Genomic DNA, 21,572 nt, shown 5'->3' on the forward strand with positions numbered 1-21,572 from the left:
CTTCCTGTCTTCATAGTGTAGACAAATGAGTTTATGTTTCTGTGTAACATTCTCAGATTTGGAGATGGCTATTCTGTCAAGGTTTGGCTTAGTAAAGAAATAAGCTGTCGAAGAATGATTTTGGACTGTCTACAATTGCATTTTCCTGGAACACAGTTTAAGGTACAGCTAAAACTCCTCATCATAGTATTTGTTCTATGGCAGGATTAAGTGTGGGCTGGTACGAACAATATATACATGTTTGGATATACTGATCTTTTTGGAAAAAGTATGTATGAGCCTGACTTGTGATATTGATTAAATCAACTCCAAACAGTCATGTAGGCAATGTAAATAAACAGGCTCTTTCTCTGACTGGAAATTTCCTTTTGTTTTTGTGTTGATGAATTTGATCTTGCCTTTGTGTTCATCTGAAGTAGGAGTTCAGTGTAATCACTGAGAGTATTTGCTTTGATTGCTTTCTGATAAGGTCCAGAGATGATAAGTCTCAGTCTTTACTGAGATTCTTTTATTTGATACAAAGCCTTACAAGAGACCTATAGTAATTACATTCCAAGAAAAACTCTCAAAGGCCTTTAATTATTTTGGTTTTTTTTGTTTTTTTTTACTTTATCTGTGTTTGGGAAAAGAATCATGTAAAACTATACCTTAGCTATGAACCTGTTTGTGTATATGTTTATGCATGTGTGTGTGTTTGCTCAGCCTTTTCCTAGACTACATTGTAACATTACTGGTTTGTTGGATTAAAAACCTAGAGCATAAAATTGTCCTAAATTTATATATATCTTTTATGAGATTAACAAAATGTTATCTCAGAACATGCACAAAAAGTGTGCTCTGAGTATGAACATTTCTTTGTGCTACCACTGTAGATAAAATATATTCTTGTTTAAAAGCTCATATTTTCCATGTTAATCTGCAATGAGAGCCTATTGAAGCTAGAATGGTTATAAGCAAGTGTAACTTCATCATAAAATGCATTCACTTTTACCTGTTTTTATCATTTTTGCATGTTTTAAGGGACAGCATCTTAACCTGCTTGAGTATCACATACCACGAAGTCAGGGATGCTTAGCAGAGCTCTTCAGAGTCCTAGAGAATCATAAAGCTTTTCTCCAAATCAAACACTACTCCATTAACCAAACCACATTAGAGCAGGTAATTTTTTCTTTTTCTTTTTTTCTTATTTTTCCTTCTTTCATTTTTTTTTCCTTTTTTCTTTTTTGTCTAAACATACTGTGCATTGTAATTATTGATGTAGTGGAATATTATATCATTTGCTAGATTACCCAAATGTATGCAATAAACATACAGTGGCATGGCAGTTCCAGGCCATCTCAGGTCTACACAGTAATTTCACGAACCCTACTGCTTTTATAATGAAGATGAGCACAGCAAAAGCATCGCAGTAAGCTACATATTTGTACTGTGCGCAAGCATAATCAGTGCTCAGACGCATCTAGATCTGTGTGGGATGAGAAGTGGGATGTGAACTGCCACCTCCACAGTCCAAAAGTGGAGATCTTACCAATGTCCTTGAAAAGGCTGAACCAATCTCTGTAAATTACAGTAAACCTTAGACTTACAGAGCATTTTCCTTTGAGAGTTTTCTTTTGCAGTGAGTATCACGCTGCACATTAGAGAACTGTGGAAATGCACAAGCAGACAGAAGAGATCCCACTACTAAAGGCTGTGAAATCCTATTTGGGCAAAAGGAAGAACAGATTGATGGCAAGGATGGGATTTCTGGGTGGTTGTGATGTGTTACAGCATCTTCACATGCAACTTCCTGTTAACGTATTCTACAAACTGAGAGAGTCACATCTAGTCAAAATGTTAATTTTCTATGATAGATGGTGTGAACTTATTCCTTTTTCCCGTGTGAGAATCATTAATGAAGCATTCTCATCTGTACTGATCTATTAACTGCTTGTAAATTATCTGTTCACTGAATGGCTGAATATAAGATAATTTCAGTCTGTTGATTGTTCAGGCATTATTCACTCAAGATTACTTCCTCTCCATTATTCATGGTGATTCATCACCTCAGTCATCTCCCATTGTTTCCTCTCCCTGATTAACTGAATGTCAGTTTTAAACAGGAAAATAGTTCTCCTGAATAACAAACACCCTTATAATGCATCCTAAATCTGTTTGCATATGAATATGATAATTTGAATCAAGAATAGCCATTTTTAAAGGTCCTTTCCAACCAAAACGATTTTATGATTCTATGATTCCCTCTACATTCTTTGCTGTCAGATAGTTTGTGATTAAAAAGCAAACAAGCCTTTCTGTAGTAAGTCTGTTAAAACATAAAATCAAGGGTGTACGTTAGTTGTTGAACCATCACTCTGCGATGTTCACATTGAAATACCTGGAGCCTCATCTGTAATGGTTAGTGACAGAAACAGCAGGCTCAAGTTCCTTAGGTGTGTCATTTCAAAGCAAATTCAAACAATTGGTTCCCACTAACTTGTGCAGAAGTAAATATAATTTTCATACATAAGTTAGTAACGCATTTTACCATTATTTTTATAATTCATCAGCCACTGTGTTAGCTAGAGAGGTGAAGAGGGATTATTTCTAGAGTTTACAAAATATATCTCTGGAGGGGTTCTCTCAACATAAACTATTAATTTTTGTGTCACAAAAGCTTGGGAAAGCAACTGAAAAATAACCATCAGCTATGTCTCCAAAGTTTCAGTTCAAGTACTGTTATTTTGAAGATCCTACTTTTTTCATGTCTTGCAGATATTCATTAATTTTGCTACGCAACAGCAAGGAGTCTCGCATTCTTCACAAGAATCTCCTGTTGTTCGTCAAGACCATCTGCCAGTCTAGGCTCAGAATAAGATACAGCTTCAGCAGCATATATGTGTGTGTATGTTTGTGTATACATATGCACATTTTACATGCAATAACTTTTCAGCTGTCAACAATTTGTGTATGAGAAACAAATAGTAGAAACAGAGGTGAGTTTGCGTTTGTAGACCAGAGGGAATGCTACCAGTTCTCAGTAGAGCAAGAAACTGGTTACATGCAGACCAAAAATCTGCCAAAAAGTAACACTTTTTAATTATCTGGAATTTTAAAATATAAATGGTCTAATTAATGCAGTTTTCTGTTAAAAAAAAAAAAAAGAAAAAATTTATAAAACAAAGGGAAAAAGTTGATCTGAAATGTCACAGTGTGTAGTAGATTTTTTTTGTGGTGTCTCTACATTCATTTGACTACAGTAATCTCTTGCATGCACACTTAATATCTAATTTTTACGTGACAAGGCAGGATAAATCCATTGGATTGTAGCAATAGCTAGGCTATCCCCCAATATTTGTATTTAATAGCACAAATTGAGAGCCTCTTGACTTCCGTATTCATTCAGTTCTGTGTTGTGACAAGATAAGTTAGCCTTTTTATTGTATAAAGGATGCACTATATTCCATAAATTTTTAATGTTAAAGAGGTTATTAGAGTATTAGTCTGCCTCCTAGTTTTCTTAAGTAAATTTAATAAAGCTTCATAAATCATACCTGATAATGATTTTTCCCTTATGCCTGCACATTGCTGCTGGAGGAATTCTCAAGTATCTTTTTAATGACCTCTCTCCTTTTACTCTCTTTTTTGTTTGTTCCTTTTTTCCAAAAAGAATGTCAAAATGCTGTTTAATGGGCATGTTTAAAGAAAACAAGATAAGCATTCAGACATTGATCAAAAAACTTTTCCATAAATATATATTATGATGCCAGATACTTCAGACAAGACCAATCCACAGCCTTCAGCATATACACGTGTAAAAGAAGTGAACATTTAACAACTAAACGTGTGTTGTGGTGGGAGAAAAAAATTATGAAAAAATTTTGGAGTAAACTGCTGCCTCTTCCAAAACAAGTCTTTGGGGCTCCTGTGAAAAGTAGCTGATGCCACTTTTATTGGACTATGTTGTCTGATAGTTGAAATTGTAGAACCAGTGACTCAGAAGTGAATTGCTGTAATATAATTGTGGGACGGCCAGGGGAGAGGGGGAGTGTACTTTGACATTGAAGAATTTTATGTTAAATGGACAATTTTGCAGTGCTGCTACTCTAATTCCCTGCTGTATGATGATGAAATATTAAAAAATATGTATTTGTGTTTTAGGCTTTGCAAGTTGACTCAGAAGACTGTTTATTGATGCTTGATTTGTTAGTGTATGGCCCACTATACTTTTTTAAAGTCAGAATTCAGGTTACCTAGTTCTATATAAATAGGTAATTCTTCTAAATCTTGGAAAAATAAAAAAAAAAAAAAGAAGATTTACAGACTTGGTCTGCATGTACATATGGATCAGAGTGAGTGAGCTTATGAAACTGCTTTATCATTAGAATGGCTTGGTTTGTATTGTCTGCTGCGTAATATCAGAACTCTGACATGCTCCTCAAGATCCAAAGCACTGAAGAGCCACTAAACCCCAACAGTCATCACTATCCTGGTAGAAATGCCATGGCACAATGGGATAGCCATGTTGGAGGTGAAACCAGTTGTCTTTAATTTCTGCACAGGTCTGGGAGTGGAAAGTTTCTAAGGTCCCCAGTCAGAACAAAAAAAGGTCAATCTTACAAAGCAGAGTGTGAAAGAAGTAGAAAGAAGTTGAAAGAAAAAGAAGGCAGATACAGGGATTTTGGCAGAAACAGAGGTATTCTATCATAAAAGTGTCCTGCTTAATTTCAGGATCTTAGGGTGGAAGAAACTGAACATACAAGGCACAGCCAAGCATCTTTGAGTCATAGTCTGAAACCACTCAACAGAAGAACACTTCTGGAGCTCTTGCTCAGATGAAAAAAAATAGAAGGGAATGTATGGCAAGAACGTGTGCACAGGGCTGCTTTTTTTTTTTCTGTTGGTATGTCTAGATCTGCAAAATGCTGACATTATGATTGATTGTCTTTCTTTGTTTTTTGTTTTGTTTTTATAAACTAATATCTCTCCATCATCACAAGTCCTTAAAAAAACCCCAAAATGTACACAAGGAAATTTAGAGGATGCATTTGGGAAAGAAGATGGTACTGGTTCTGGGGGTGTAAGGCAGCTGAGCCAAAAGGTCCCATTTGTATGAAATTGTGACAAGAGTGCCTATCCCTGCTTTAGAAGTGTGCCAGGGATGTGAATTGATAAAACAGTCCTGCAGCTTGCTTAGACCAACGGAAGCATAAAAGCGTACAAGACTTGCTGTGGTGAGACTGAAAAACGGTAGCCTAGCTGAATGCTTAGATAGGGAAGCTTTTTCAAGGTTTGGCTGTGAAACACTAATTAAATGTCATATTTTCTGATTAAAATGTGAAAGATTATATTATTTTAATAGATGAATACAGTAAATAAGGTTTACTTCAGATTGATGGTTGAGTAAATTCAGTTAACAGTGTTTTTCTTTTTCTAAATTGCTTCATATGCATCTCAGGAGACCTAATTTAATTCAGGCAAGTAGCAAACAATGTCTGTCTACCAATTCTTTATGGCTGAAGAAGGTCAAAATCTAATTGAGTTCCAGTGTATTGGGCTTTGTCTCAGAGGATATTTTCTCTCTCCCTGACTTGCTGCATTCCTGAGGTATGTGAGCTTTAAGAAAAGTATTTTGAAGATATTTAGGGTTTTTTATTTAATTAAAAAAAAAAATTCCTAAACTAGAAGTCTGGACAAAAAAGGTCATTTATACGTTAATGATGAAAGAATCCTTGAATTCATAAACCACGCAGAAATATCTCTTCTTCAAACACCTCTGGATTTTGAGTCAAAGACAGATGAGGATTTCAAATAATAACTTCTCTTGTGAGATTTTTGTTTGGAAAGCTTCATGTTATTTCAACTGGAAATTTCTCTGACTATGAAAGTGTGCCCTTCACCCTGAACAATAAACTAGAATTAAGCTCAAAATTAGAAAATCAACTGAATATCTGAAATGCTCAAGACTGAAATCAGGGAGATTATTTTCATACTTTTAAGGGACTATTCCACTGTCTAAGTCAAAAGAAGGGCTTCTGCCAACCGTAGAGCAGATTGTTCCAGGCCCTAATTTAATTTTCATGCAATTATAGAATGAGATGGGCAAAAATAAACTGTAGGTCTGAACCGTAAATCAAAGTACTACAAATTCAGTGGAGGTGGAGGGGTGGTGGTAGTAGTGGACAGGATGGTGAAACTCATGAATTGTCATTTTGAATCTGGCTACACATTAAATTTCTGTATAGATTTTTGTCCTGAAAAGAAAGAACATATTTCTCTGGTTTGGTTCAGTCATGACCAAAGATGGTAAATTTCCCCCAGCGTAGTGGAAGATGTGTAATGTGATTTCCAATAGGGAAATTGGATGGATTTTGATCTTGTTTGTCCTTGTGAAATTTGAATCACTGGGGTCTGAAATCTCATAAATTAGGGGGTTGAATATGACTCTTGCTGGAACTGGTCAACTCCTAGATCAGTCTAAACCCAGTTTAGGTAAGCATATTGCTTTCCTGGTCTTTTTTTTCCGGAAAGTACTAAAGCTGACACTTTCTTTGATTCAGTTTAATATGATTTAATCTTTTTATGTCAGCACTTTCAATTTTCCTTCTAAAGAATAGGGAGATCAAAGCTAGGAGTGCAAAGATCTTGCTTTAAGTGACTGAGAGCTGACTAGGTCAGACAGCTTTCCTGAGACCTACAACAACTAAAAAGAAAATGCTTCCCTAGTTGTGTGTTAGATGCTTATATTACAAAGAAAACTGATGCTGCAAGTACAATGAAGGTGGTCAGCAGGTACAAAGCAGAAATCACAGCTATCTTATTCTCACACAGAAAGCAACAGTCTGCTGCTATCAACAGGCAAGGTACTGCTGAATGTTTTAACAGATGAATTCTCCATGCTGAATAATGATATGGATCACTGAAAGAAATCAAAGCATTTTTCTTTTTTATTATATTTTTGTATCACAGTGAATATTGTTCCGGCAGTGCCCTCGTGCCTGTTGCTACATGGAAATACATGAGGCAAATTCTGGCTCCTTTCACAATGTCTCTGTAAAATCCATAATCAGAGACATCCGCTCTGTAGAAGTTTATGCACATCTTTAGCTTAAGCAGATCAAACCACTGAGGTTCATATCTGCTTTCCCACAGAGTACAAATGGAGAAAAAGGAAATATAAGCAAATTATTAAGTCAATAGATGAAATTTCCATTTGCAACTAATTTATTCCAGCTATAGGACACCATAGATGCATAATTTTGCTGCCTGTTAGGCTGCTGGTGCATGCCATGGACAATTTAAAGAAGTGCCTTGGGATTCAGCTAACTATGATATACCCAGCAGGAAAAGAATAGGATCCTCTAACATGCTGCAGTATAAAGTAAGATCAAACAGGAATCCTTTCACCCTCATATTGAGGTAATAAATGCTACTTTATAATTAAGTGTAATGCATATAATTCAAGAGAAGTATCAGAAACACTTTTTCCTTTAACTTGTGCTGAAATAGAGAAATTGCAAACTTTATTCCACATAGCATTTTGACACCACTCTTAATTCCTGATGTACATACCTTACTATATGCAATAGCCAGACTCCCCAAAAACCCACAGCTCTCCCCTTGGACTTAAATCTTTTGGGACTTGATTCAACTTCTATGTTGAACATAAATCAGTTTATGTTTTTTTTTTTCTTTAATTTTATTCAGAGCCGGTTCTTAAACTTTAATAATTACAGCTGAGCACTAGAGTGAAGGAGTGTGATATTTGTTCTGAATCAAATGGAATATGCGTGTAATGATCTGGCTGAGGAGTTGTAGTCATCTAGTACTTTGTAGCTAATGATAATTGTCTAATAAGAAGAACCTGAAATTGTTTTCTTAGAAATCTGTTATTATGACTAATTCTGTTAGCAACGTGTGAATCCAAAATAGGTTGAATCTAGGTAAGAGAGTATTCTCAGTACATGAAAGGTAAGAATCAAAGTCATGCACAACATTTTGACGTGTTGTTTTGTTGTTTTTTTTTTCCACTTCCAAAGTTGACTAAGTGATTGTAAGTGGCACTTGTAGGTGGTCAATTAGTCACTGAAAATGCTTGTTGATGGCCCAGAGCTGAGACTGTTTACATGCTGGTCATTGAGACAAACCTATGCTCCCATTTCAGTAGTCTCTTTTTTACTAACTTCATGTTTTAGAACAACTAGTAGTAAAAGTTAATGCACAAAATGATATAATATTTTCAAGTCTTTGCAAGCTATGCAATTAGAAATAGATTTTCTAGATGTTCAGCAACTGGGTAACATAGAGGTATTTAAGTATTTCTGTATAAAAAATGTTTTAAAGTAAATTTTAAAAATAGTATTCAGAGAAATGTGTTTCAAAGTTATGAGTTACTGTGTGTATATATTATATAGTCTTCTACCTTGAATCTAAGTGCAAATAAATATGTCCATAATCATATATTTCTAATTGTGAAAAGGATAGATTTAGCTTTAAGCCACTTGGACACTTTTGATTCAATTATGCAAGCTATTTATTATTCATGCTAATAGTAAGAGAAACATAACTATTGGCATCTTTATCTTTCCAAAACTTAAGAATTCTGACCGTTAAATTTGATTTATAATGTGATATTATTCATGAATTTGAAGCTGGGTTTTTCCCGATGCCAGGCTAAATAATGATTAAAATAGCACAAGGACCCTGTGATTGTTGAAGGATGGGAAGAGCAGAGGAGTGCTGTCCGATAGATATGTGATCTTGTGCCCCATGGTCACTTTATACTATGAGGAATGGAGAACAACTTCTAACAAGTGAGTACTATCCAAAAAGTTTAGTTAGAAATATACATTATTGCAAGACTTTCTAGCACCTAGATGAAAAGTACTATAAAACAGTTGTTTTGACTTTTCATCCATCTGTTTTTTTGCTTTTAGAGGAAACCAATAGACTAGCCCAAAGAAACTTGATCTCTCTTCCCCATTATGAACCCTTTATTGGAAATAAAGTCATTATAGCAGAGCTTCAAGTATCACAGTTAAACAAATAAAAATCTTCCAAATCTAGTTTCAGATCCAATGCAACCATATACTAACAAGGCCTTACAGATCTTTTTTTTTTTTAATTCCTTAATATCTACTTTTTCATTGGGCCAAAGAAGCAAGTGTTAGCTGGATCAAATGGAGAAGGTGATTGGAGACATTTTATACGACAGTGTATTCTTATTTCAAGCAAATTGTGGTAGATACGCTTGGACAATGAAAACTGCAGTCCAGTTGCCTGATGTGTCCTGAAGGCACAACAGTCCATGGTTTCAAAAACTGTCAGTGTGAATTATCAAAATATTTATAAGAAACAAGAAGGTAAGCACAGAATGACTGAATCGCTTGTCTGAGGTTGCAAAGGAGGATAGTGGCAAAATTAGGAAAAGAACCCCTTTCCCTGCCCCTCACCCCAACATTCGTAAAACACATATGCAGTCTTACTGTTGAGTTTAGAGACAGCCAGTTCGCCTGAGTATCTGGGTTTTTTCAGTCCATTGGTTGCATAAGACAGGTTTCACTGCATTTAGGACTAAATAGAGAAAGCATCTGCATCTCAGTGGATTTGAAAATGAGACACAGAGTCTTATCCATTGGTCAGTTCTTCAAACCTAGCGTATGTATGCAGCCAGACTAAAAGAGAGGCAGTAGGAGAGGAAAGAGGAATGAAGTAAGGGAAAGAGGGAATAGAGTGAAAGTAAAAGGTTTTCTGAGACACAATTTTTATTGCTGCAAGACTGAAGTGGAAGAACCTTGGAGGTAGCCTACCAATGGTGTTGTCATTCTCAGAGCCAGAGAAATAAGAGAGGTCATGTAAAATATTTTGGGGAGGGAAGGATGGGACTTTGTAAGATAATAAAGAAAATCTTTAATGACAGTGGAAAATAAACCTGACATAATATATTCTTCTCCTTGTTACTGTCTATGAATGCTGCTAGGACAAGTTTATTTCCTATTTGGAGGGTTGCTTACTATATATAAACTTGGCTGGTATTGTGTTGATCACCTACAATCCTGCTGAATTCAAAGGCCTTTGGTTTTTTATTTGATTTTTAACATCCTGTTGCCCAATAGAAAGTATGGGATGAAACACTGCCACATCAGGATGGCAAAATTCTGTTTTCTCAGGTAAGCAGGAAGCCATAGAGAACCAGGACCTGGCCTTTGGTGGGAATTGGACTACTTCAGTATCTCCTAGATCTTGGCCCTATGTATTTGTTTCTATTTCTTGTGCTGCTTTTTGTTGCTGAACACATCCCTACGAAGAATAAGAGTCAAATTCTGTTTTCTCAAGAACTTAATTCACTGTATTCCCATAACAGTTCTGTCAGGACCTGGCAAGACTTTAGCAAGATAGGTTTCCTTGCTCGTTCTACAAAACTAGGAGTCAATTTGAACCTTCAAGCAGACATAATTATAAAAAAATCCCCGCACATTTTGATGACACCAAGGTGATTGTTGTGGTTGATACTTTAGAGGGAAGGGATGCCATCCAGAGGGACCTTGAAATGTTAGAGAGGTGGGCCTGTGCAAATCTCATGAAGTTTAACACGGCCAAGTGTAAGGTCCTGCCCTTGGGTCAGGGCAATCCCAAATATGGATACAGGCTGGGGGATGAGTGGATTGAGAGCAGCCCTGTGGGGAAGAACTTGGCAGTATTGGTGGATGAAAAACTGAATGTAAGCTGGCAATGTATGCTAGCAGCCCAGAAAGCCAGTTGCATCATTGGCTGCATCAAAATAAGTGTGGCCAGCAGGTCGAGGGAGGTGATTCTTCCCTTCTACCCTGCTCTTGTGACACCCCACCTGGAGTATTGTGTTCAGCTCTGGGGCCCCCAACATAAGAACATGGACCTGCTTGAGAGGGTCCAGAGGAGGACCACGAAGATCATCAGGGGGCTGGAGCACCTCTCCTATGAGAACAGGTTGAGAGAGTTGGGGCTGTTCAGCCTGGGGAGGAGAAGGCTCTGGGGAGACCTTATAGCAGCCTTCCAGTGCCTGAAGGGGGCCTACAGGAAAGATGGGGCGGGACTCTTTATCAGGGAGTGTAGTGATAGGATGAGGGGCAACAGTTTTAAACTGGAAAAGGGTAGATTTAGATTAGATAGTAGGAAGAAATTCTTTCCTGTGAGGGTGGTGAGACATTGGAACAGGTTGCCCAGAGAAGCTGTGGATGCCCCCTCCCTGGAAGTGTTCAAGGCCAGGTTGGACGAGGCTTTGAGCAACCTGGTCTAGTGGAAAGGTGTCCCTGCCCATGGCAGAGGGGTTGGAATTAGATGATCTTTAAGGTCCCTTCCAACCCAAACCAATTTATGATTCTATGACTTTCCTGCTCACATAAAATTACATCATTTTCTACTCACTTGTTTCCCTCACACCCTGTTCCTCGGAATCTGCTCCTGTGATCATGAATTGGATTTATTCCCATGTGTATGCTCTGTTTACAATTAGATTAGATGAAATATGTAAAAAATTTTACATGTTACACAGCATTTTATCTCAAATTCATCTTCTAATGAAGGTGTGGCTGCCAATAAGAAGTCAGGGAGGTGACTTTTGGCCTTAAGAGGATGAAGAAATGTGATCCAGTGTGTGGGAAAGAACTGACTATGCAGCTATTATTAAAAGCTGACTAGAAGCTACAGTTTTATTGTACAAAAAGGTGTAACGGAAAGGCATAAAGGGCAAAAAACTAGTGACATTCAATTTCTTCAAACACTAGCAAGCCCTCAATTATTCAACAGTTCACTGAATTAGCTACGTGAAAACAATAAAACATGGGTTCTCTCAGGCAGATTCTCAACGAGGATGTTAGAAAAGAAAAGTTAGAGAGGGCAAAGAATGAGATTACCATGGCTTTGAACTTGTTCAGTAAATTGATTCAGCTTGGATTTTTCCCATCCTCTGTGCCCTTTCTTCTTCCTTTGACTTCTGTGCCTCACATCTTCAGTTGAGAGCAGCAGGAGCACCAAGCATCTGCTACATATCCAAGCTCAGGGACGGAGCCTGACAGCAGATATCTAATGTTACTCTGTGCCTGAAGGGTGCCTGTCTCTAGAAAGTGGAAAGAGCCCTCTTTTTGGCCGCCTCAAGACATGGGCCGTGAGAAGAACTGGAAAGCTTCTTACTGTGAGCCTTGCTCCCTCATAAATACCTATGACTGCACATATATAAATATCGCAGAGAAACTGCCACAAATGTTTCAGGAAGGATGAGCTTTTGTCTGCACCAAGGTTGCATTTGCTAGGACTTTGCTCCAGATTATTCTTATTTTAATAGGCTTTTATCAATCAATGCTTTCAGCCTTCAACTTTTACCCCACTGCTGTCAAGCTGCAGCTCTCTTTATGTGTTTTTGGTAGTGTGTTACACAGGTCTTTAAATACACCACAGCTGAAATATCCTCAGCATCTGAGGGAACTGTTTCTCTTGATAGCTGCTTTGCCTTTTGCTCACTGTACTGGTTGCCAGATCTTGGATGTGAAAAGCTTTCCCTAAATTGTCTTTGTAGGTAATACTGAAGAGCTGGGACTTTTTCTGTAGATCATTACTCTATTTCACTTCTCCTAAATCATTAGAGCATGTTCTCTGAATAAATTTGCTACTCACGGAGAGCTCAAAGACATTGGCAATGTCTTTCATCTATTCTGCTTAGTACCAGATCTCACTTGCTCTTAGTTAGCTTCTTCCATCAGAGGGTGCGTCACCAGGCATCAGGTGAAAAACACCTTGCTCAGGAAGACATGAAAGAAAACACTGACGCTTCTGCACTATTTCCAAAAAATGTGTGTGAAGGTCCATTTATTAGAGAATGCTTCCTAGTGGCTGTGTTCACAAGAGCAGCAACTGTTTACAAACATTAGGTAATATGCACAGAAAGGAACTTTTGAGTCTATTTGAGTCAACATTCAAGATTCAAGGGTGAGAGTCAGAGTTGTTCTTGTTTTAGCACTCTCGTGTACATTGCCTATGTGCCTAATCAGATCTAAGTGCTAGAGTTTTAACATGCTGCTTCAATAATTGCAGAAAGTTATGGAGGGCTTTTGGCAACTAATTTTCATTGATTACTCTACAAATTAGAGTTTTAGGTGATTTCACAGGCTGGGGAAATATGTCAGTTTGACTATGAGCCTTTCTTCCTGTGGCTTTGGAAGCGGTGAAAAATGTGTATGCCTCACAGAAAGAGCCCAAATAGTAAAACTGTCCCAAAAGTTATGGGCAGGTTTTATGTTTTTTTCGGTGGTTCTGAGCAGAGTTGGGAAATCTACTATAGAATTAATTGCTTCTGTTCAAGGTTTGAATCTTATGAGGCCAGAACAGGTGGGGCTGCGATTGCCAGTCTGACTAGTGTCCTCAGGTCAGTCCTTTCCTTCTGAACTGAATGGGAAATGCAGAAATGTACAAAAGGCTGCAGGTGACCCCAGTTGCTGCAGTTTCTGCCTCTGTTGCTAAGCAGCATATAAAATAGTTACGACACTTATTTAGATCACAGTAATATACAGTGACATAAAAGCAAATATTGTGTTTGCATGTGGCACTTTGGCTTTAATGGAGCTCAAAGGGAGTGTAGCAGTCCAAGTCTTAATTATGACAGCAAGGTCTGATGGCAAGAGCCATCTCAAAAGGACAATACCTGCTGAGAAGAGACACTAAACTAGGCGTAAAATAGATAGAGAAAAGTCTGAAAAGAACGGCAGTGTACTGGCAAGCGTGAAGAAAGCAGGGACTGGTTCTTTCATGCAGTTTCTTCCAGCAGAATGCATCTATGTTAGCTAGCAGAATTGCAAAGAAAGGACTATGACTGTTCAGGATATAATAGTGCTTTTTCCCTAATACTTGGTTTGGGGAAAGGAACAATCCTTGCATGAACTTTCCATGTATTGTAATATGTTCTTTTTCATGGTCATCCAGTCTGCAATTATTGAAATTCGTCTACTGAAAAGCATTGTCAGTTATCTTCTACAAAGACTAACAAATACTCTGATAAGAAACCAGTAAAATAGAAGCCATTCTTCTGGTATTTGTTTGTCATTCCTCCTTCTTTTTTTTTTTTCTTTCTCTTTTGTCTCCTTTTTTTTTTTTTTTTGAGAGTTGTTTGGTGTTTTTTTTTGTTTTGTGTAGGGTTTGTTGAGTGTTTTGTTTTTTTTTTTCCATATGGGAAAGTAGAAGATTGGGAGCAGAAGGGGACAAAGAAAATATTTTTGACTGTGAAGTTTTTAAAACAAAGTAGAAGATCTTTTAAAATAATGTTAAGTCTCTACCATTTTTTTCAGTTTACCACATGAAAATTACTCTGAAAATTAATCCCTGAGGTGCCTTTGAAAATTCTGTGTTTTTTACCCTATAAATTTGACCAAATAAACATAAACATTTATTTTGGTAATAGATATATCCATGATTGTTGATATTTACATTTCTGTGTAGAAATTTTATGTGTTTTTGCTTTGTAAGTGCATATTTACTGATTTAAATAAAACTTCATTTTCTGCAAACATATTGTATTCCATTTTCTTACCAAAACAAAACAAAACAAAATACATGAAATATTATGCACGAGGTAAAAGGAAATATATTTATAGTCAGATATGAATAACAGATTAAAAGAATCTTTAATTCACTTTTATCTTGCTTTGATCTGAAACCAAACTATGACCAGCCAGAAACATTAAAGACTGGGAAGAAATAAGGATGACTCATTTTCTTAATTCATGTTGAATTGATTTTGTAAAGAAAGGAATATGACTCTTTGTTAAGACAGTATTATATGCAACCTTTAAAATGTTTTGAGTTGATTTCTCAAAAGGTACATCTGTGTATCAAAAGAATCTGTCACTGTATGAGCTAAAACTTTCTCTGGTATTCATCAGTATCTTATAGTTTTTCCTTCTACATAGCAGTTGGCTTAAATCTGCCTTCCAAGACTTAGGCACATATCATGTGAAGGGAATATAATTTAAATTGAAGTAAGTGAAAAATTTTGCCCTCTGATATATCAATAAAGAATATGATGTTCGATTAGAAATGGGAACTTGAAATAATATTTATATATTAAGACCACCGTTGTCTATGGCAAGGTTGATACAGTAATTTGTAGATGTAGAAAAAAAGAAGAAAAGCTTTTATTTGATATCTTTCTGATCCAAGATGTTCCTGTGTGTATCAAAAACAGCTTTTAAAAATGTATTTGAAAACTACAAAAAGCAAGGGCTCTGCTCTTCCCCACCTCAAATTTAGGCAGTAGCAGGCGGATTGTGCTGATGCAGCAGAAAAAGCTTTGGTCCCTTCACATTTTATTGCCTTGGGGATGCTTCCAGCTTGCCACTGGCAGAACTCAGACTGGAAGAACTGCAAGACCTAGTTTTCCAGGCTCTGCCCATGTTTTGATCACAGAATAATGTTTTCCACAGTAGATTCTGCAGATGCTTATACTGTAAGTACTCCTACTCATCAGGAAGCTAATTAACAGAGTCTTGTCTTGCTAGCTTGACGTTCTGGACTTTAGCTTGTTCCACTGAGGTGCTTGGGAACAGCATTGTTTCAGGTAGTTTGGAGTTCAGGCAGCCAGTGTGTCATGCTGTGTTCATGTTTTGGATCTTAGCTTTGCAATTTTCTTTTTAAAGGTAAAGATGAACCTTTAAAAGGTAGTAGCAGTTTGGGGAATAATATGAATTTGCTGCTTGTTGTCCTGTGCAAGTGTAGCAGTACTGTTTCTCATATGTAATCAAGTAGTTCTGGCATTCATTATTCAGGAACATTGCCATCTATAGCAGGCTATAAGTATTAATGATGACAGCTAGTGGAGGTTTGCTTTTTCTTTAAGCCTAGAAACTTGTTTTCTTGAAGCTCGTAGTCGCTAGTTTTATGTATTGCACCATGATGCAGGCAAGTAACTAAGAACAACATGTAGACACGTATATTCTTTGGTGACAGGAAAGTTTAATTGATGAGCACAACCTGGGTCTATGACACCAATGCCTAATTAAAATGTATGCTTAAAAGCAGCTGTAGTAATGAATATATTTCTACTTAGTTTCTCAAGTCCAAACATTGCTTTGTCTGCAAAAGATAAGACATACTAATTTAAGCAATGTAAAGGACCTTAAAACAGTTTGGATTACTGAGCGGCATGTCAGGTGATGGTTTCTATTTCAAATTATTGCCATAATAAAGTCAATCTCGGTCCTTTCCTATCAAGTCACTTTGGTTGGACGTGATGGGAAAGGAAATAATGAGAAAAATATTCTGGTTAGGGCTAGTTAAAACTGTGCATGATTTCTCTGAACGCTAGAGGGAGGAAGAAGGTAAAGTTCTTGAAAGAGCAACTGTTTCTTTGGAGGTTGAATACTGTGAGAGTCAATTTGCCATACCAAGCAGGTAATTAAAGCAGAGGCTATTACATTGTTTTAAAAACAAAAAAACAAAACCAAAATCAAAGTGATGCTTGACATGTTTTTTGGGTTTTTTGTTTGTTTGGCGTCTTTTTGGTTGGTTCCACCCCCCCCCCCATGCCCCCCTCCCCCGATATACTGCCAGCATTCGTTTTTCCCTCCCTTTTGTTTATTGTTTTGAGCGGATATTTTTGTATTCGTGTCCCTGAATGCAGAGTGTGTGTTCATCTAGGCTAATGCTAATGGGCTGACTGTGATGGAAACCAAAATCCTTGTTTCTCCTCATCAGACAGCCTTTAGGCAAAAGTTAACCTGCCAAGAGCATGTGCGTTCCAAGGAGGATTTGCAAATGAACTACTTGTTTCCCATGAACAATATTTCCTGACCTAAATCTTGTGCTAAGAAGAAAAAAAAAGGTATGCACTAAGACGCTAGTACAGATGAGAGAATATTTTCTCTAGTGTTTCCCTTGCCCACTCATATTAATAGCAACTATTTCTAGAATATGATAACAAATTCTGGTGAGCATAGAATTTCATTGTGATTATTCACAGAACTGACCCTGTGCCTGTAAACAGGTGTTTTATAGAAGTGGATTAGCTCACTTGCATATTCTGCTAAATAACAATCTGCTGGTAGCCTTGGAAAGTCAAAGACATTTGGGGAAATATTCTCATCTCAGTATGTTGGATATTACTGGCTGACTCCTGCTGGGATTTATGAACAACATTGCCAGCATAATGAATTGTAAATGCAACTCTACAATTCTGAAAAAGCCTGTTTTTCATGTGGCACCACAAGCATCATGACAGTAAATAAATTTTAAGTGCTCTCTTTCCTGTTTTCCTCTATATTTCTAGAAATCTTAAAGCACTGCTTTGGGTAGATGAAGAGCAGGACAAGTTTGGAGATGCAGTTGATGCTTGGTGTAGGAAGTCTGCCTACTAATGGATGGTCTGAAGTGACTGTGAGGTTACACCCACTCCTAAGGACTGTGGAGGGCTGGGGATAGGCAGATGGCTGCAGTCCTTTCTAGAGCGATACTATTAGACACAGAGTGTGTGTAGCAGGTGGTACCCAGTACAGAGAGATGGATTTCTGTCTCTCCCAGCTTGCTGAGAGATGCTTTATTTGGACTTTACAGCACTGTCAGCAGGAGGCAGGACAAATTCCCATATACAGTTTTTTCTTCTAAGGGTGAAGTGGGAAGAAACTCTCTGCATGCTTTTTTTCTCTCATATGATTCCTTTGCACAGGAGTAGCCACTTCAAGACTTCCATGTTGACTGTGTTGGCCCTGCTCTTGCAATACTTCTGCTAAACATAGCAACAATATGACAGTCAGCAATGCCAGTTCTCACTCACAGGACTAATGGTAACATGAAAATCAGTGCATAGTGAGATGTGGAGCTCTCTTTAATAGTTTTCTGTTGCGTGCAGGCAGCACTCATTGTAACACTGTTGTGATAGCTTCTGCCTTGCAATTAAATTCTCCCTTGAAAATTAAAAAAAAAAAGCCAGCCCTTTGTATAAGCTTGAATTTATTTCTTGACTATAGTTGTTGATATCTTTGTTACACCTCAGCTTTCTTTGCCACTATTGTTACAGTAAGCAAAAGTAAGTCAATTTATACCAGTTTGTGATTGGCCTTGGCTGCCTAAATTTTCAGTTACCTCTCTAATTTCTCAGTAGCCATTGGTAAGGAGCTTAGGTGACTTCAGTAAGTCCACTGAAACGAAGAAATTTCTTTCATTTCCACTGATGTGAGAATAAAGCCAGGCCCATAGTTTTTATTTGAAGTGCACATAAGTTTGATCTTCCAGTCTTATTCATAAAATCCTCTGTGTTTTATAAGCGAAAGTACCCTGGTAGCTATTGTCTCTAAATTATCTACCATTTCTCCAAAACTGCTACTTAGTCATCCAATATTTTTCCACTGTTGCTATGAACAGGTAATATGATGACATGATTACAAGACAGAAGATTCTCACTTACTTACTTGTGGCATACTTATCTGACTTAGATATATTTCCTAGGATGATGACAAGGAGACTGCTAGCAAGACTATCCTCTGATTTTGCTGTAGCCCACGATGTGGTGAAGCAGTGATCTGCTGAGCAACATCCAGGAATGTTCTCAGCAACTCCTGCTGCATTGACAGGATCAATCCTGCAAACAGAGTTCTTTGCTTGAGCTGGCAATTCTCTCTGTAGGATTCTTTCTTGGCCTGATGTGTGCGCTTTCACTGGACATCTTTTAGCACTTTCCTCTAATAGCACTTTAAATATTTATAAGTATCCTTATTTATGACAACAAAACTTTAATTTCAAAGTCAGGTCTGAGGTATAGGTGGGAGTTTAGGCATCAAGAAGACTTTTGGATCCTTACTCGAGGCTTGAACTATTCTTGAAGTACAGGTGTTTGGCTGAGAAGGTAAGGCCAGAAGCACTACTGCTATTAGTGAAAGTTTTGTACTGAAGTATATTCCTCCCCAGTGTAGTCTAACAATACAATACTGCTCCTAAAGATTAACTTAGTCACTACAGATCCCAATTTAGGAAAATATCCCTCTTGAAAACAACACTGAAAGAGATATTTAATCATAATACTTAAATATCATTGAGAACAAGAGAGTTCAATGCATGCCTGAAATTTAACATATGCTTAAAAATTTCCCCAAATGCGAAGGGCTTAAAGTTCACCTTGGATGGTTGCCTAGCTGGATCCAAGGCTCTGGAGAAATTTACTCCAATCCTCTGTCCCCTTCTGAAGTCAAACTCCCTTCAGTTATGCAGGCCACTGTCGTCACAGGTTCACTGGCTGTGGACTGTTTTAAGACTGTTCTGACCATCTGACCTGGCTTCCTGCAGGTCAGATCCCAACTTCTGAACCAAGTCCATATCTCCTTGTTGAGTCAGGTCAGATCATAGGAAAAAGAAGCCACTTGAGTGTTTAGTGCTTAGAAGCAGAGGGTCAGCCATGCTGTTGGCTAAGGTCTCTCAACCATTAATTACCTTCTGTGTTCAAAGTACAAGCTTAACGTTGACTCTGAATGTATCTAACTTTTCTGTTGTTTTTTTGTAGCACCTTTGCTAGACCTTTCTCTTTGCTGTCTTCCATTCTTTCACAATCTTGATGCAGCCAAAAATGATTTAATTTTCAAGATTTTTTTTGTTTCTTTTCTGTTTTCTGGGGGTTTCTCAGATTCTAACCATTCTAGAAGAGTAGCCTATATAAATACTTGTATACTGTATACTATTTTCTATAAAACCAATCTTACCTTCCCTGCAGTTTTCCAAATGAAGTGATTGAAATCATTGGACAAGAAGCCTTAGATGAAATAAGTCTCAATATTTGTAAATTATCCAGAGTAATAATGAAATACTCCCTACTTGAATGTACTTCAGACTCTAATTCTTCTTTCAAAGCCAGAGAATACATTTTCTTTATGTGTTTTCATTATAATTTTAATAAAATATTTTTTCATAAGTGCAGGGGTTTTTTTAATTATCTATTTCTCACACAGGAAAAAAGAACCATATTTTACTTTCAGATGTTCTGATTAAAAAAGAAAAATAGAAGAGTTTTCAAACATCCTGGTATGAACTCATAGCTGCTAACTCTGGAATAATTCTACATTTACATAAATTGAAGATTGGAAAGGTCTGAAAATAACAGTTGTGAGAGGGAGGAATTTCTGTTTATCGAAAGTCACAGAAATTGGAAGAGTTGGGATGGTCACAGTCCCTCAATTTATTGCTTCCTACTTGTGATAAGGAGCCACAGAAGCAAGAAGTGAGGTGGATCTATTGTGTAAATTACTTCTGGTTTTGTGCAATCCTTTTGTATACTTACAGGGCAACGATTAAGTGAACAAGACTTCTTAAAAATGGGTAATGTTTTACTTCATTGTATTGATATTCCAGATGTGCTGCTGTTTCGATAATTATGCATCTATTGTCAAAGAGTTTCAGAAAGAGGAATTTACCCTACTTTTTTTCCTGGAAAAACTGAGCCTTCACAGTTTCCACTTGTATAAAAGCTGCAGGTGTCTAGCACTTATTAAAATCAGACAATTCATCTATGATTGAAAAAAGTACATGCTCAGCCTTTTTATCTCTATACAGTATTGAATAAAGTTTTGCTACAGACTTCAAAGATCCAACTCAGTGTCCCTGCTTTTGAGTTATTGCAAAAGAAAGGAACAGCTCTTGATTTCTTATATATACATACATATATATATATATATATAGGTTGGATTAGCTTAGTTCTGCTTAAATATTTGACATCAGAATTGTTTCCTTCCTCTAGCAGTTGTCTATGACAAGCTGGGAAATGGATACCTTTTTACTTAAGGAAGACCCTCTCTTTAACAGGATAAGTATTCTGTGTGTTCTCTTTTAATGTTTGAGACAATAGTTGGGTATGTCTTTTAAAAATATTACTTTCTTTGCTGCCCCGCTTTGATATATGAAGGGAGTGAATGGAAGTGAGTGAGAGGCTATGTTCAGTGAACAGCGTCCTGGAGAGACAGCACGGCTTCTCCTTTGAAATGCAGAGCCCTTTCTGGTCAGCTCAGCTTATGGAAATTAAAGATGTTGCTCATGTGTGCCAGTCCCAGGATAATGTGGGCTGCAGTGTTTAAGCTGTTCACAAAGCATTGGAAAGTGCCTTTTCTCTGTGCAATACACAAAATTTAGAGCATGGAACTACCTTGGTTTTCAGATGCTGTGCCATCCATCACTGCAGATTTGCACTATTTGTCACAGAAATAGTCAAGCTTTGGCTTATTTGTCTCATACTTTAGATATCTTAGACTATGTTTCTAACATTAAGATCTGCCAGCATGCCCAAATTGAATGAAGATGTGAAGCCCCATCTGAGATGTTCAAGGTCCCAAGCGCAGGTCCCCAGTGAAAAGCAGCTGCTATTGATGTCGCTTCTGCAAGGTGGGGGTGAGGTGTTTCAGCTGAACAAAGAATAGCTTTGCCATCACAGCTAGACCCCTGGGTGAGTCAGGTCTGGGTGCTATGTTTTTCCTATAGCTATGATGTCTTCTAAGCATAGGCAGGGATTTTGATACATTACACATTTTTCCTTTTATGTAATAGCCTATTATTTACCTAGTGCCAGCAAAAGCCCTGAAAATTGCTAGTAATGTGTATTA

General features: G+C 37.3%; 1 protein-coding gene across 1 annotated transcript in view; it reads left to right on the top strand.

Moving 5' to 3' along the window:
• ABCA13 (ATP binding cassette subfamily A member 13) overlaps positions 1-2,910 on the top strand; it is a 209,456-nt gene extending 206,546 nt beyond the window's left edge. Inside the window, exons 53-55 of the mRNA XM_068396499.1 lie at positions 57-162; positions 1,021-1,158; positions 2,755-2,910. Coding sequence (XP_068252600.1) covers positions 57-162; positions 1,021-1,158; positions 2,755-2,844 — 334 coding nt within the window. The 3' untranslated portion in view covers positions 2,845-2,910. The remainder of the gene's footprint in view (positions 1-56; positions 163-1,020; positions 1,159-2,754) is intronic.
• Positions 2,911-21,572: the final 18,662 nt, after the last annotated feature.

This window comes from Nyctibius grandis, chromosome 3 (assembly GCF_013368605.1).
Source record: "Nyctibius grandis isolate bNycGra1 chromosome 3, bNycGra1.pri, whole genome shotgun sequence".
In the NCBI taxonomy this organism is placed as follows: domain Eukaryota; kingdom Metazoa; phylum Chordata; class Aves; order Nyctibiiformes; family Nyctibiidae; genus Nyctibius; species Nyctibius grandis.